The 15,000-nt window shown below is 26.1% G+C and overlaps 1 protein-coding gene across 1 annotated transcript in view; it reads right to left on the bottom strand.

Annotated features, from left to right (window-relative positions):
* Positions 1 to 1,857: 1,857 nt before the first annotated feature.
* LOC100208944 (uncharacterized) overlaps positions 1,858 to 15,000 on the bottom strand; it is a 23,679-nt gene continuing 10,536 nt past the window's right edge. Inside the window, exons 2-9 of the mRNA XM_065788141.1 lie at positions 14,677 to 15,000; positions 8,513 to 8,671; positions 8,198 to 8,326; positions 3,070 to 3,381; positions 2,671 to 2,796; positions 2,548 to 2,566; positions 2,216 to 2,342; positions 1,858 to 2,146 (exon numbers count right to left, since the gene is read on the bottom strand). The exon at positions 14,677 to 15,000 is cut by the window's right edge and continues 69 nt beyond it. Of these exons, the coding sequence (XP_065644213.1) occupies positions 2,093 to 2,146; positions 2,216 to 2,342; positions 2,548 to 2,566; positions 2,671 to 2,796; positions 3,070 to 3,381; positions 8,198 to 8,326; positions 8,513 to 8,671; positions 14,677 to 15,000 (1,250 nt within the window). The 3' untranslated portion in view covers positions 1,858 to 2,092. The remainder of the gene's footprint in view (positions 2,147 to 2,215; positions 2,343 to 2,547; positions 2,567 to 2,670; positions 2,797 to 3,069; positions 3,382 to 8,197; positions 8,327 to 8,512; positions 8,672 to 14,676) is intronic.

The following is a 15,000-nucleotide window of genomic DNA, read 5'->3' as shown; positions in this document are numbered from 1 at the left end:
CATCGATTTAGCTTTTTTTCTCACATGCTTCTTCTTTGTCTTGGTTCTGGTGGAAAAAATTATTTGATTGAATTCACACCCTGCATCCATAAGATATTGTAGGCTTCTAGAAATTGAGTTTTTAAAGGAATTTAGGCAAGAATTAATTGCGGAGCGCAAATGAGCAAATAAAAAGTATTGTTATCATGTCTAAACGAAAAAAGACAAGTAGAAGTATTTCATACTTTAATTTTTTGTATGGTAGATGGCAAAGTATGTAACAGACACTACTTCCACCCAAAGATATTTTATGAGGTGCAAACATAAAGCAATTTAATGATAATTGAGCAAATGGTTTAGAGAATCATCAAAACTGAAAACTTGGGACTCGGCTCATCTACGTTGCAATGAGTGGATTCGAATGTTTGAACGCTTCTTGCACTTGGCTTATTGACTGACAATCAAGAAGTGTCAAACTCGTGAAAGTGATAAAGAAATTGTTGCAAACAATTAAGGTCGAATTCAGAAAGAAGAACAGATAAGAGTATGAACGGAGTGAGTAGAGAACAATGTGGTTTGATTATTTGATAGAGAGAAACCAGGATATGACAACAAATGATGGAAACACAGCTAGGTATAAGCTATGGAAACACAGCTAGATATCTAAACTATAATTGTTTTTATTATAGCAACTAAAATTTCTATCCTTTTCAAGGTAGAAATTTTAGTTGCTATAATAAAAACAATTATAGTCTTGAATAACAAAATGCAATATACATTACACGCAATACAATTATGATGGTGACAAGTAAACACAATATAAATAAATTTAGATTATTCGTTTTTGACACAAGATACTTTTTTGAAAAGTGTCTATGGTACCATCTAGGGCATGTCCCCTACACTCTATACATGATCCCGAAACTATGTTATTTGGATTGTTACCAATAGTACAATTATGACTTACTGGTTTTTTAATAAATACGTCTGACATTAGTAAATAAACGTTTAAAAATAAATGGAGAATTTTTTCTCATGTCTAACAAGCGCCCTTAACTTTTTAAAGTTGTTCTGTCCCATTAATGTGCGATTAATAGCTTCCGATAATAAAAAAATACAGCTTACTAAATTAAGAATCTATTTTTTTAACAACCAAAGTAACTTGCTGATTTTGTGAATTAGGTAAAAAAAAATCACAACTTTTTTTAGTTAAACACGTAAGGTTACATTAAAATGTCTAACAAAAAGTATTTATTACAACTTGCAAAGCTAGGCGCTGTAGCGACAGAGCTAAGCAAGTATATATGATATATATATATATATATATATATATATATATATATATATATATATATATATATATATATATATATATATATATATATATATATATCATAGCACTTTAGGTTAAAAATAAAGGAAGAAAATTTCCCTTGATTAATTTTTTATAAGTACCACGAACTTGTATGAGTTGAAAATGAGCACCGAGCCGTTAAAAAATCTTTAAAATTATTTTTTAAATAACCATCCAAAAATCGGCACAACTTAAAAACAACTAAAATCAAGATATTTTATAAAAATTGAGTCTAAACTTATTTAGTCACAAAACAATTAAAAGTTTCACAAAACAATTTATAAAACCCTAGACTTGAACTTATTCAGACGCAAACCAATTAAAAGTTTCCCAAAGTTTGAAAAAAAAAAAGTTTTTAAAAAGTTATTAGTGCTTCTTTTATATATATATATATATATATATATATATATATATATATATATATATATATATATATATATATATATATATATATATATATATATATATATATATATATATATATATATATATATATAAAATTAATAAAAAAGAGAATAAATAAGTCGTGCAAATAAAAACTTTAAAATCAATCACCATAGAAAAAAACATTACCCAGAAAAATACATTTAAAAAATTTGCCTTTAAATAGAAAATCATTATTTACATTTATGTTTTTAAATTGTTAATTGAAACGTAAGAAAATATTGTGCATGAAATATTAAAACATTCCCAAAAAAGAATGTCACACGAACATTTAAGACATCGTTTTACGATTTTGAACATTTAAACTTAGAAAGTTTAAACATAAACTTTACTTGACATTTCATAAGACGTCTTTTGTCCATCATCAGCCTGTAAGAACAAAATATGAAATAAAAACATGATCGAAAACAACAAACTTTATATAGAAAAGGTCCCTACCCCTATAACTACATCTGGATAACCAGAAGTGGAATCTTTACGAGAAGCTGTTTTTTTCTTTTTATCTACTCCAGCATAAAGAGATTTGTCTTGATTTAGTGGGTAATCAACAGCATCTTCAACGTAACTGTTAAAAAAATATTTTAAAAATAATCTTAAACAAATTTCATTGGCTAATTTAACAGCAAAATAAAAAGTATATTATAAAGAATATATATAACTAAAACGTCAGAAATGAGTATAAAAAATAGTAGTATAAAAAATAATTTAAAAAATCATAAAATTAAATAAGTAAAAAAATAAATATAATTATAAAATTACAAAAAACAAACCTCATTGGATATCTCTTATCTAAAAATATAATATTGACCTGTAAAGCATTTTGAAAAAATTCTTCGAAATAGAAAAAAACATTTAAAAGATGTTTGAAACAAGAAAAAAAACCATATACTAACTTTTATCAGATCTTTTAGTTATCCAAATTATTATGACAGCAATAATAATGGCAGCTACTACTCCTCCAATCACTGCACCAACAATTGCACCTGTTTTTGAAGCATTTAAAGAGCCAGTTTCAGGTTCTAAAAGTTAAATTATCTCATTTTTAAAACAAAGGGAAAAAAATATCAGAAAAAAAATTGATTAATCAAATTATTTGGACAATTAGATTTTGAGGGTTTTTTCAATCGGTTAAGATCTAAATAATTAGATTGGTTGAGAGAAAAAAACCAAACAAGATTTAATAACAATTTTATAGACAATTTATTTTAATAAACAGAGGTTTATTAAAATAACTTGTCTATAAAAAAAAACAAGATCATGAATTAAAATAATGTAATATTAAAAATTCTTACTGACATCAGATGGATAAGCATCCATTGTAATTGGCGGACCACTACCATATGAATTAACACCATAAATGACAATAGTGTATTGTTCTTTAATTAATCCGATTAAATTGTAATGCATTTTAGGTGAACTGCTTCCATCATCCTGAACCTTAATTGTAGTTTTATTTAAAACTCCAAGTCTTGAGATGTAATATTCAATAATATAATAGCTAAATTCTGTGCCTGTTTCATTCTGTGGTATCTTTGGCCAAGTTAAATGTAATGATGTTTTTGATGAAGAAGTTACATCAAAAGAACGAGGTGCAAATGGTGGATCTAAAAATGTAATTAAAAAGTGTCTACTATGTTACAATTTTACATAATTATATTTTTTTATACGTTTTTTAAAAACTACTTACAGGTTTTAGGTAAAAGTTTTGAAGTTTTAGGAGATAAAAAGATTTATGTAACAAACATAAAGTTTGTTAAAATTAGTATGTTAATTAAAAAAAAAAAAGATTTTTTAAAAGGTTTTTAAAGGTTACAAGGGTATATTTTTAGTAGCTTAAGGGGATCTTTAAGTGCTGAGATAAATTGTATTCATATTTAATGAATGTTTAAAAAAAATGTTTGGTCTGAAATTTTTTGATTAAAACAAAAAAGCAGCTGTGGCGCAGTGGTTAGAGTTCTGGCTCCTAGAACCTAGAGGTCCAACGCCAGCTCTAGCCCAACAAGCAACATTGGTACAGAAAGAGGCATGAACTTCTTGTTAAATGCTCTCCAGTGGTGCTCTGTGATAATTTCGTAAGAACTTCTGGGATCACCTAAATAACTACAAAAAAAAAATAATAATAATAATATTAAAGGTATATCAAGAAAAAACTTTGTAGTTTTAGACAAAATTTGTAGTTTCTTTTAAACAAAGTCTAAAAGCCTTCTCTATTTTAGTCAGAATTTTATGTCTTTAAAATTTTTTAAAGACTTAAAATTGCACTTTTTTTTGAAGCAATCAACAGACTTTATAATTTATTGTTAAAGTGTTTCAGTATAAAAATGACATAATTGTAGAAGTATTTTTTTGATACTTTCAATGCAAGTTTTGTGAAATGTAGATAATAAGACAACTAAACAAATAGTTCAGTAATTTACATTGACATGCAGTCAATGTAAATTACTGAACTATTTGTTTAAATAAAGTACTTGAATTAATTATAAAATCTATAGATTGCATCAGAAAAAAGTGTGTATATTTTAAAGACTTGAGATTAAAATGGCGAATGCAAACTTTGATTAAATCTACAAAGTTAGTTTTTCTTGGTTTACATTTATAATTTTGTTTTAATAAAAAAAATTACACTGAAATATTTTTTAAAAACATTCTCTTTAATGTGAATATAATTTGTCTCGGCACTTGGGGATCCCTTTAAACACATTAAGTTTGTTTCTTTAAAATAATAACTTTTAAAAATATTTTGTATTGTAGAAGGGCTTAAGTAAGGTCTAAATTTTTTTCAAATTTGAACTCCTTTATAAAGTGCATGCGGTAGTGGTGTAGAGTATTCGCTTCATAAGCGAGAGGTTCCGAGTTCGATTCCCACCACATCCCTGGCAGTACTGCGCTCAACTTGTTTCTCCGCGCGGCGGAGAAACAAGTTGAGCATGAACAAGTTGAACATGTTCAAACAAGTTGAACATGTTCAAACAAGTTGAACATGTTCAAACAAGTTGAACTTGTTTGAACATGTTTAACATGGTTGAACTTGTTGAAATGTTTGTCATGATTCGTGTTTCGGAGTTATAGAGTTGAGAGAGGTTTATAACCACAAGCGTTCTCATCTGTAGTGGCCTCTTCTGCGCAGGCTCTTATTTTTCTTTTAAATGAGATTTTTGTTTATATAAGCATTATATAGTATATAAGCGGTGTTCTTTTTTTTGATGGCTTTTTTATGACATTTTTCGACTTCATGTGTGCTACTAAAATGCTTTTTTTTTCTGTATTTCAAATATATCTTAAAAAAATAAAAAAATTAAAAATTAAAATAATAATTAAAATTAAAAAATGACAAAACTTGTTTTTTCACTAAATAAAAGAAATGTTAAAAAGTAGACCAAAAGAATGATCCCCATATCTGTTGCCTCTTTTATTAAAAGATTTAACAACTTAAATTAAATTATAAATAAAATATAGATATATGTTATTATTATTTTCATCTTTTAAATTCTGATTCACACCCAACAATAGTGGTTACTTGCAGAAGGCTCCAAGTAACCACTATTGTTGTTTCTCCTTATCATGTTACTATAAGTAACACAATAAGGAGGAGCAGACCTTAGCAGATGCTAATTTAGCAATCGATTGTATGTATGATTACCATAAGAAGTCAGTAGTAAGCGATAAGTAAAAAAGAGGACTCAGTGAGAAGGTTGCCATTCATCAATATAGCAATGTCAATAGTATTGCGATTTACTTAATGCAGTAAATAACTAAGTTTTGCTGAAGTTAAAATTCACAAGCCACTGCAAGCCCTAATCTATTACAGAAGTGAGATCAGACTCAAGATTGGCTGCCTGTTCTAAACAATCGTAAAGAGAAGATTTTTAGTCAAGACAGGAGTATAAAGTTGAGTCATCAGCAAATAGAGCCACTTTAAATGTAAGGATTTCTGGAAGGTTAATAATGTAGATAAGAAACAAAACAGGACTAAGAATAGAATCTTGAGGTACACTAGAAGTTACTGGAAATGCAGAAGAGCTTTGGCCTTTTTATGGCCTAAAAAAAATTACAATTAGATATAGCAGCTGCACAAGAAGGTGAAAACCATGGAGTAGAATAAGGCTTGACTTGACTTTTTTAGTAAGGTATTGTATCTAATTTATTACAAGATTTATTTTTATTACAAGAACCTGCAAAATAATCAAAAAAGCTTTATATAAAGGATAATTGGTCACAAAGTCAAAACAAACATAATAACACATTTGCTTATTGACAGAATATTAAACAGTTTTTGGTAAATAACTCAAAATTTATCTTTCTGCACTTGATTATCTTGGCGCTCTTGCCAGAATTGTCAGAATGGTCAGAATACCATTAAAAATCATTTTTTTAAAGTTTACCTACTTTTCTAGAAGAAAGAACAAAAATTAACAGATGTTGCTTTATTTATTTTTTGTGTTAATTTGTTTTAAAATGGTGATTAGTCTACACAAACAGCTGTCTAATTTCATTTGAGTTTTTGGCTCAACTCTTACTTGTTCTAACTTAAATTTAAATGTTGGGGGAGGGGATGGGGAAGGGAGAATCACTAAGTAACTTAAAAGGTAACAATCAAGAATATTTTTTATACATATTTAAAAAATGTAAATTGTTTAAAAATGCATTTTTTTTTTTAAATTTGGAAACAATAATGGCTTCAAAAACCCTCATTCACAAACTGTTGGAAAAGTTGTTATCATGATTTCCTGGGCTCAAATTAATGGAAAAAAAAATCTTTATTCAGAATTCCTCACCCCCTTCCTCACCTGCTTGCCTATTACTTATTATCTTATGATATATATATAATGTGCAAAAAACTATTATGATATTACTTTTAGTAACTGTTTTTATTTAACATGATATTTAAAAGTAAAAATGCAAATATTTAAACTTTAAACAGTTATAACAAAACTATTTAAAAACAACTGATGACAAAAACATCATCATCATTGAACAATAAATTTAATATTTTTGCAAAAACATGCGCAATCAATAGACCAAACATAGATGCAATAGTTGGTGCAAATTCAACATTGATAAAGCTAAGTCTACTTCCGTATACAAACCTGGACCAGGAATTCCTATTGATATTAGTCACAAAATCAAGCCAGTTATGAGTTATTAAGTTTTTTTCTTTGCATTTTGACCTTTTTTTAAAAAACCTAATTTGTCTGTAGCCCTTTATGGAAAAAAGTTTTAAAAAAGAAAGCAATAGATCAATAAAAAAAAAAACGCAATAACCAAATAAAACTAAAAAAAAACTCATTAGATTCTTACTTTTATTTTATTTCTTTATTTATTGCTGCATAAATAAACTACTTTTATACTATTTATTATATACTATATTATATTTATTATACTATGAAAAAAATTTTTTTTTTAATAGGTCTTCAAGTTAATGTTTTCTTTGAATTTTTTCATTCATTTGTTTAGCAATTGTTTTGCAATATTATAAAACAAGATAAAAAAAAATTTGGATTAATAAGACAAATTATATATTCATATATATAAGTTTAAGTATTTGACCTTAATAAAATATATACTTTGAAAAGAATTATAACAATTTATTTTTTCAAATTTAAATTATATACAATTTAGTTTTTATTTCACTCGTTTAATATTTACAATAGAATGTTTCTACATTTTAAACTATTTAAAAGCAACAAAAAGTAATGGCATTGACAACATTTTAAACATTCAATTAATTTGTTTTTAATTACTGTGCCATTGTAGTAAATAAATATTGCAGTACCAGATTTGGACAGGAATGGTATACGATCGCACACTATGACTGACCACGCCTGCATCACCATAAAACTTTTCCAAATTATTGATCCAATTTTTTATTAATCCAATTATATGACAAACATTAAAAATATGTTATACAACAACTATGTTAAAAAGTAATTATATGTTAACTAATAATGTTAATAAACTAAAATATATTAAATTTTGAATGCATAACAATTCCTTTACATGCTAAAAATAAGAATTTTATTGTGTTTACATTTTATTAGTACTTATGTAATTGGAGCTGAAAACTGAACAGATGTCAAAAGGTGGATTTATAAAACTTTTTCATGTCATTCAAATTCCTCTACTAATGAAAGTTGATCAACTTTTATTAGTCAAAAGCAAAAAAGTTCCAATTACAAAAATAAATTTTTTTAATTTGGAAAATTTTAAATTTACCTGGGTAGTTTCAAAAAATTACCCAAATAAGGGGTAATACCAGGGTAAGAAACACTACTCATAATATCTATTAAATATCATATATATTTTAAAAATATTTAAATATTTTAAAAATATTTCAATTATCTTTATAATGATGATATTAATAAACCAATAAATAATAAATTAAATACTTAACAATAATAACAATATTTTAAATAATCTTACGTTTCACAATTACAGGAACTCTTAAAACTGCAGACCCTGTTATGTCGTGACTTGCTACACAATTAATATATTCAGCTTCAGGTTGAACTGCTTTGAAACTTAATTGTGTTATATTCTGTTGTGAAGGAACTGTAAAAAAATAAAGTTAATCTTATCGGAAACAACCTAACATACTAACAACACATCAAAATTAAACTCAAAAAAAAAAAAACTTTTTTTAGCAGTTTATTTATTACAAAAATAATTAAATAATTTCAAACCAAAATTACACAAGCAGTTGTGGTATAAAATAAAACACTTATATATAGAACTTACTAGCTTGTGGTAAAGTATTTAAAACCGATCCAGTATAAGACAGAAGTTGACAATATAAGTTAGGTGTTGGGTTACCAACCACTTGACATGTTATCTGCAAATCTTGGTTGCTAACCACAGCAGGTAAACCATTCAAACAATTTACAAATGAAGGTCGATCTACAATATAAATTATTATGAATTTTTTTAGAGAAAATAATCTATGCAACAAACTTAAATTAAAGTTTATTATGTATTTTTAATAGTCAATTAAAGCTTATATTAAAGAATGATTATTATTAACAGAAATTATAATGTTAAGGGTATCCTTAACTACTCTAAGAAATCATTAAAAAAAAAAAGTTGGATGTATTCTAAACAAATAGTATGCACATAAACAGCTAAAAACCATTGCCAATTTGTTTTAGTTTTTAAGGCAAATAAAACAACAATCTATATTTTGTCTATATTTTGTCTATATTTTATATGGAGGCATATGAAACAAATTTTTCAGTTTGTTGCATGATCAGAAATCAGAAAAATAACTTGTGTCAACTAGAATGTTAATTGAAGTATTATATAATTCAATATTATACTTCCCTTATTTATCTCCCCAATGCTATTTGTACAGAAAATATAAAAAAGTTTTTTTAATAAAATAAACAGTTAAAACAACACGATCAATATTTTACCTAAAATTAGATTAAAATATTTACTAGTGGCTGGCAAAAAGGAGACCCAATATATTCTAATATTATCACTATTTAAACTAATGAAGATATACAAAGATCGGGGATTGTCAGGTGCTTTTATACTTTTGTGCACACTTATCCACATCTGCAAATGAAACAACTAACTCAGTTGATTTATTTTATAATCAAGCAGGAATACAAATAATTAAACCAAATAAAATATCAAAAGAAATCACAATAATATTTGACGAGTAGAAAAATCTGCTGAAAATTGACCATACCCATAGAAACTCTGACAAGAATGCTCAAAAAATTATTTGGTTTAAAGACAAAAATAAGGAGGTTTTGGCTATCAGATGTGCTAGATAAATTGGTTGATACAAAAGTCAAACAGTTTCTAATCAGCATTACTGATAGGAAGGCATTCATTAGTTAAGTTGACTGTAAACATACCCTTGAAAAAAAATTGAAAGAGGTAAACAAGAAAGAATCCATAAAAAAAAAGAATAGCAATCAAATATGTTCTCATATATTTACACATGATTGGGTTTCTAGATTATGAGCTGTTTGCTCATAGTCTAGAAACTATGAGCTGTTTGCTCATAGTCTGTATCTGAGAGCTTGACCTTGTAAATAAACTCCAATCACATAGCACATTTAAGATTTCCTTTTCTGCAAGTGTAAAAGCAGTAAAATTACAATGTTTGTTATTTGATTAGAATTGATTAGGATTGTGTCAGTAATAATACTAATTTATTGTTTATTTGTCTTATAAAAATATCCGCAAAATATTTTTTCAATAATTTTCAAAATATTTTGTACGCGCCTTTAAATTATTTTTTAATATAAACGTAAGTATTTCAATACTTTAAATAGAGTTTATAAAGTAATTTAGTGTATATAAACAGATTATTAAATTAAATTACACTAGATTTTTAGGTGAATTAATCAAAATAATTTATAATAAGTATACGCGTACAAATAAGAAAGAATTAGTTGAACACACATACAAATAATGCTTAACATAACTAAATATAGCGGAGAGAGATTGATGAGCGATATCTGGAAAAAATAAAATTTTTCATAAAAATATCTGGAATTCCAGAAATATCCAGAGAAAAATAATCAATGTTATTATTCAATTACAATGTTATTACTCAGTAGAATGAGAAAGGTTAGTGGTTTTGTGATGAATAGTACAGGACTTGTTACTAAATAGTTATGAAATTGTGAAAAGGGGGAAAGGGGTCAAAAATGATCAAAAATTGTGTGATGTAATTTATGGTCCCCTTATTACTATTAAAATATGTATGCAATATGTTATTAACTGAGATTAACAAGATAGACAAAGAACAAGATAAATAATAATATTTGACAAATAATAATATTTTGCACCTATTTTAACAACATTAAAATTAAAATCTCAAAACAATATTTTTTTTAAGATTTAAATAAATTTAAAATTACTGGGTGTGTCAGCGTTGTTAGTTTGGAGATAAGTCTGGTTTCAATAGGATTATTTGTAAAGTAGTTTAATATTGCTTTATAGCAATTCAATTCATGTAAGTTTAGTAAAGTATTATATTATTATTTTTTACTTAAAATTAAACTAACATCAATATGATAAACTATAAAATTAAACTAACATCAATATGATAAACTATAAAAAAATTACTGCAGGCCTTGTTAAGAAACATTATGCTATTCACATTTTACGTACAAAATGGCGATTTTACCAACACATTAAGCAATTTACATTATGCCAAAACTGTAAAAAAATTATAAAAAAGTATAAGATTTTTAAACTTTATTTGTAACTTTTGCTTTAACTAAAATGTTTAAACAATATTCAAGTTGGTTTAAAATTAAATTTAATTACAATGTGGTAACTTAAAATAAGCTATTGACATAATTTAACTTTTAACAATATAAATATCAAAACTGAGTTAAAACTGATTAATTACAAATAAATACATTTTTTTTTCTTTAATCTTGTGACAAGGCATTTCTTGTTTTTCAAATTTAAGAATAACGTAATACTAGATTTTAAAATAACTTTGAGGATTTGCTAAACTATTGAAGACCTTGATATCCCTCATGTTTCACAGTCTTTGATAAACAAGAAAGATACCTTCATTAATCTTTACTAAGTAGCAACGAATCTGTTAAAATTTCAACAGAGGGGATTATAAAACTGGTTCAGTTGATGATGCTCTATTTAGGTAACAGGTGAGACGTCTTGTTTTCTGGCTTTACTAGACCAGGCGCTTTGCATTAATGCAAGATTGATGTCAAAACTGTTATACTCTATAAAAATTAGCCAGCTACCCAAAAAAACAGATTCTGCTAGAGAACAGCTGCCTAAGCTACAAAGCACAGTGTTTACAAAACGAATACTGATTTTTGAGACAAAATTCATAACTATTATTCATAACCTATTAGTCATATGTTCACCAAATTTAGCATATGTACTAATGAGGTCTGTGGTTCTTATAAACAGGCTTGGCCAGGAAGGTGTGCGAATGCACCCCTTTTTACAACCACGTAAATAACATTTTGTTTTGACGATTTGACCACGGTTTTTAACATTTAAAAATGCGCTGAAAAAAATGGTTTTTAAAAATTACATTAAAAATAAATAACTTCCACATGTTTATTTTTACTAACATTTTTATATTAGCAAAGTGCTTACAAATAAAGTAACTAATGATTTTAATTAAAATATCAATGAAAGTTGTATAAATTTTTATTTATACTATTTAATTATACAAGATTTTTTTTAATAATAAATGTAATTAAAAAAATTTATTAATAATTTAAATTATATAAGCAACGACTTTAAACAACAATTGTTTCTTTAATAAACTTTATATAAGAATCCTTAAAGTTAATATACTTGAAAAAAAAAAAGAATTTGTTGAAAAGAAAAAAAAAGACTAAGATTTTTAAAAGCTATTTGAATTAAATAATTACTTAAGATTTTATATTATTGAAACGCATTTAAATAAAGTAACAAACCACTGCTAATGATTTTTATATAAAGTAATAATGAATATCGTAAGTATTTTTTAATATTTATATAACTGTGTATTTTTTATTTATAAATGTCTTTAAATAAAAAAGTTAGATAAACTTTTTAAAGAAACAACTTAATTATTTTTACTTTTGTTTACGTAATAGAACTGTTTTTATCAATTTAAAAGTTTTTTTATACGCACATTTAAAAGTTAAAAAAAAGAAGTCTTTTTTTATCTTTTAAATATGCGTATTAATTAAACAAACTTTAGATTCTATTCTCTATAAATCTCAAATCTTTATGGCCTTGTATGGAATACTGTTGCCGTATCTGGGGTGGATCTTCTAATACCCTTTCTCTAAACCCTTTCTCTTTTAGACAAGGTGCAAAAACGCACCTTGCTATTATTTGCTATTATTGCTATATTTAAAAGATAAAAAAAAATCGCAGCTCTCAAAAAGTAACAGATTTCTCAAGAAAAACCAGTCAAAGCTTCCAATGGATGTGTAAACGCGCTTTAACAGCACTTTTAACTTATTGGGACAGATTATAAAAAAAATCATGGTTCTATAGAACTTACTTTAGTGCAGACAGAAAAAAAAAAGTATGAAAGTGTCATAGACTTGTCTAACTGAAATGCAAGTGCAATTATTAACAATTGTCACTCCTATTTTAAATGCAGTATCTGAAACCACTACTAGTGTGGAAAAAAGCGCGAGCATTAGTTTAGTTTATCTGTACATTAAAACTTTAAAAAATTGCCTTCGCTCAACCGATAAATAAGGGATAAGTAAATTTGTTGATGATCTTTCTACGCAGTTAGAATTAGAATCAGGTTTGAATTAAGTGAAGATATTTTTCTTATTGCTTTTTCTTACCTTCTTATTTCCTTGAATTAAATTACCATTTATTACCTTAGCAGAGATGCAAATTGTGGAATTATACTTAATGGTATCTGAAAAAAAATCATGATTTAAGTATTTCTATGATTCCTGATAAAATTCAACTCGAGGGAACAAATTTCTTATCTGAAACAATGGACTTTTAGATAAAATGTTTGAACATATTTCTAAATATTGTATCCTATCAGAGAGGAAAACTTTAGATCAGCAATTAAAATTTGAAACTACTGCGTACACCGAAGAGAAAACATTGGAATGTTTAAATTATCCTATTCTCTACTGGAAGTACAAATGCAACATTTCTATTTATTATCTAAAATTGTACTTGATCTTCTTGCTGTTTAATCTACAAACTGTTCATCAGAAAGAATTAACTCTGTAAGAGGAGGAGTAACCAACAGTAAATGCAATAGCCTTTTTGAGCAAAATGTGGAAAGGTTAATCTGAGCTAAAAGTAACAAAAAGAGTTTATTCAAAGAACATTCTAATTGTATGATTGCATATCTTAAAAATATAGAGATAAAAAAACTTAAATTTGGATTTCCTTAAACTAGTGATCTGATTTAATTCATGAATCAAGTGCTGCTTCAATTTGAGATTCGAAACTAAAAATGCTGATTCGCAGGGCCTAAATATAATATAGTTTTGAAATATTATTTTACTAAATATTTTGCTTTAGTCCATGGCCACGATTTTTACAGACTATTTTTACAATTAATATATAGATGTTTAAGTTTTAAAAAAATGTTATCAGTTCACTGATAACTTTTATCATTAAAAAAAATCTGACCAAAGAATTAAAAAATATCAATATTTTTTTATTTTTTTGATTTAGCAACTTGATCGACATAATTAAAGTCTATTATACCTTAATAAATAATAGTAAATTGTAGAAATCAAAAAATAATAGGCTTATTAAAAAAATTAAAAAATATATTTCGAGATAATAAAGTAACATTTTAAATTGTTGCTTATCAACATTGTCAATGGTGATTTAATATTTTATAAAATTTTTAGTACTAAATTTTTTCAAATATATATGATATATATTGTTCTACAGCCACGGTGTTACTGTGTTCACTTTTTTAAGTATTACAAACCTTAACCTGTTGGCTTGTATTATAAACTTCAAGTGTGTATTGACAACTTATTTGGACGAGCACTTTTGTCACACTCTGACACACTGTGCAAAGGATTCTTCAGTTTGTTTTAATTTTTTAAATTCCAAGGTGGTTAAGCTTACCTGATTCTTCAGGTACTCATACTAATGATTAGAATCTTATGTTTGTTCAAATTATTTCAATATGTTTTTATATGTTAGTTCAAACTATTTCAATATGTTTTTAAATGTTTGTTCAAATTTTTTAAATTCATAATTAAAACAAGTAAATAATGAATTGGATTGAAAAAAAGAAAAAAAGCTGCAAATAAAATGTAAAAAACTTCATCAAGCCATTTTTGAAAATTCGCTATAAATTAAAAATAAAAAATTGTCAGAGTTTTTATTTTGTGTCTGCTGAAAATAAAGTGGTAGGAAAAGATTTTAAATTAGAAGAATTTTTTATTTAAATTAACCTAAAACTTGAATTGATGTAGTTGGACTATTAAATGAGTTTGGAGCATCAGTCTGAGTAACAACTGCCTCACATCGATATTGAATTGGATCATTCTTTTGCACATTGTTAATTTTAAAGCCAACAATTCTGCTATTATTAAAAGAAACTACTTCAACACGAGAACCAAATATAAATTGGTTGGTAGTGGTCATGGATCCTGTGTCGCCTTTTCGACTTACCAACTCCATTAGATCAGCACCATTAATATAACCACATCTAACACGCATTGAAACTTGAGAGTTGACAATATCAGCTGGAGTTATTTGATATTGCCAAGAAAGTA

Source organism: Hydra vulgaris, chromosome 01, assembly GCF_038396675.1.
Source record: "Hydra vulgaris chromosome 01, alternate assembly HydraT2T_AEP".
NCBI lineage: Eukaryota > Metazoa > Cnidaria > Hydrozoa > Anthoathecata > Hydridae > Hydra > Hydra vulgaris.
This window is presented reverse-complemented; position numbering and strand designations above follow the sequence as displayed.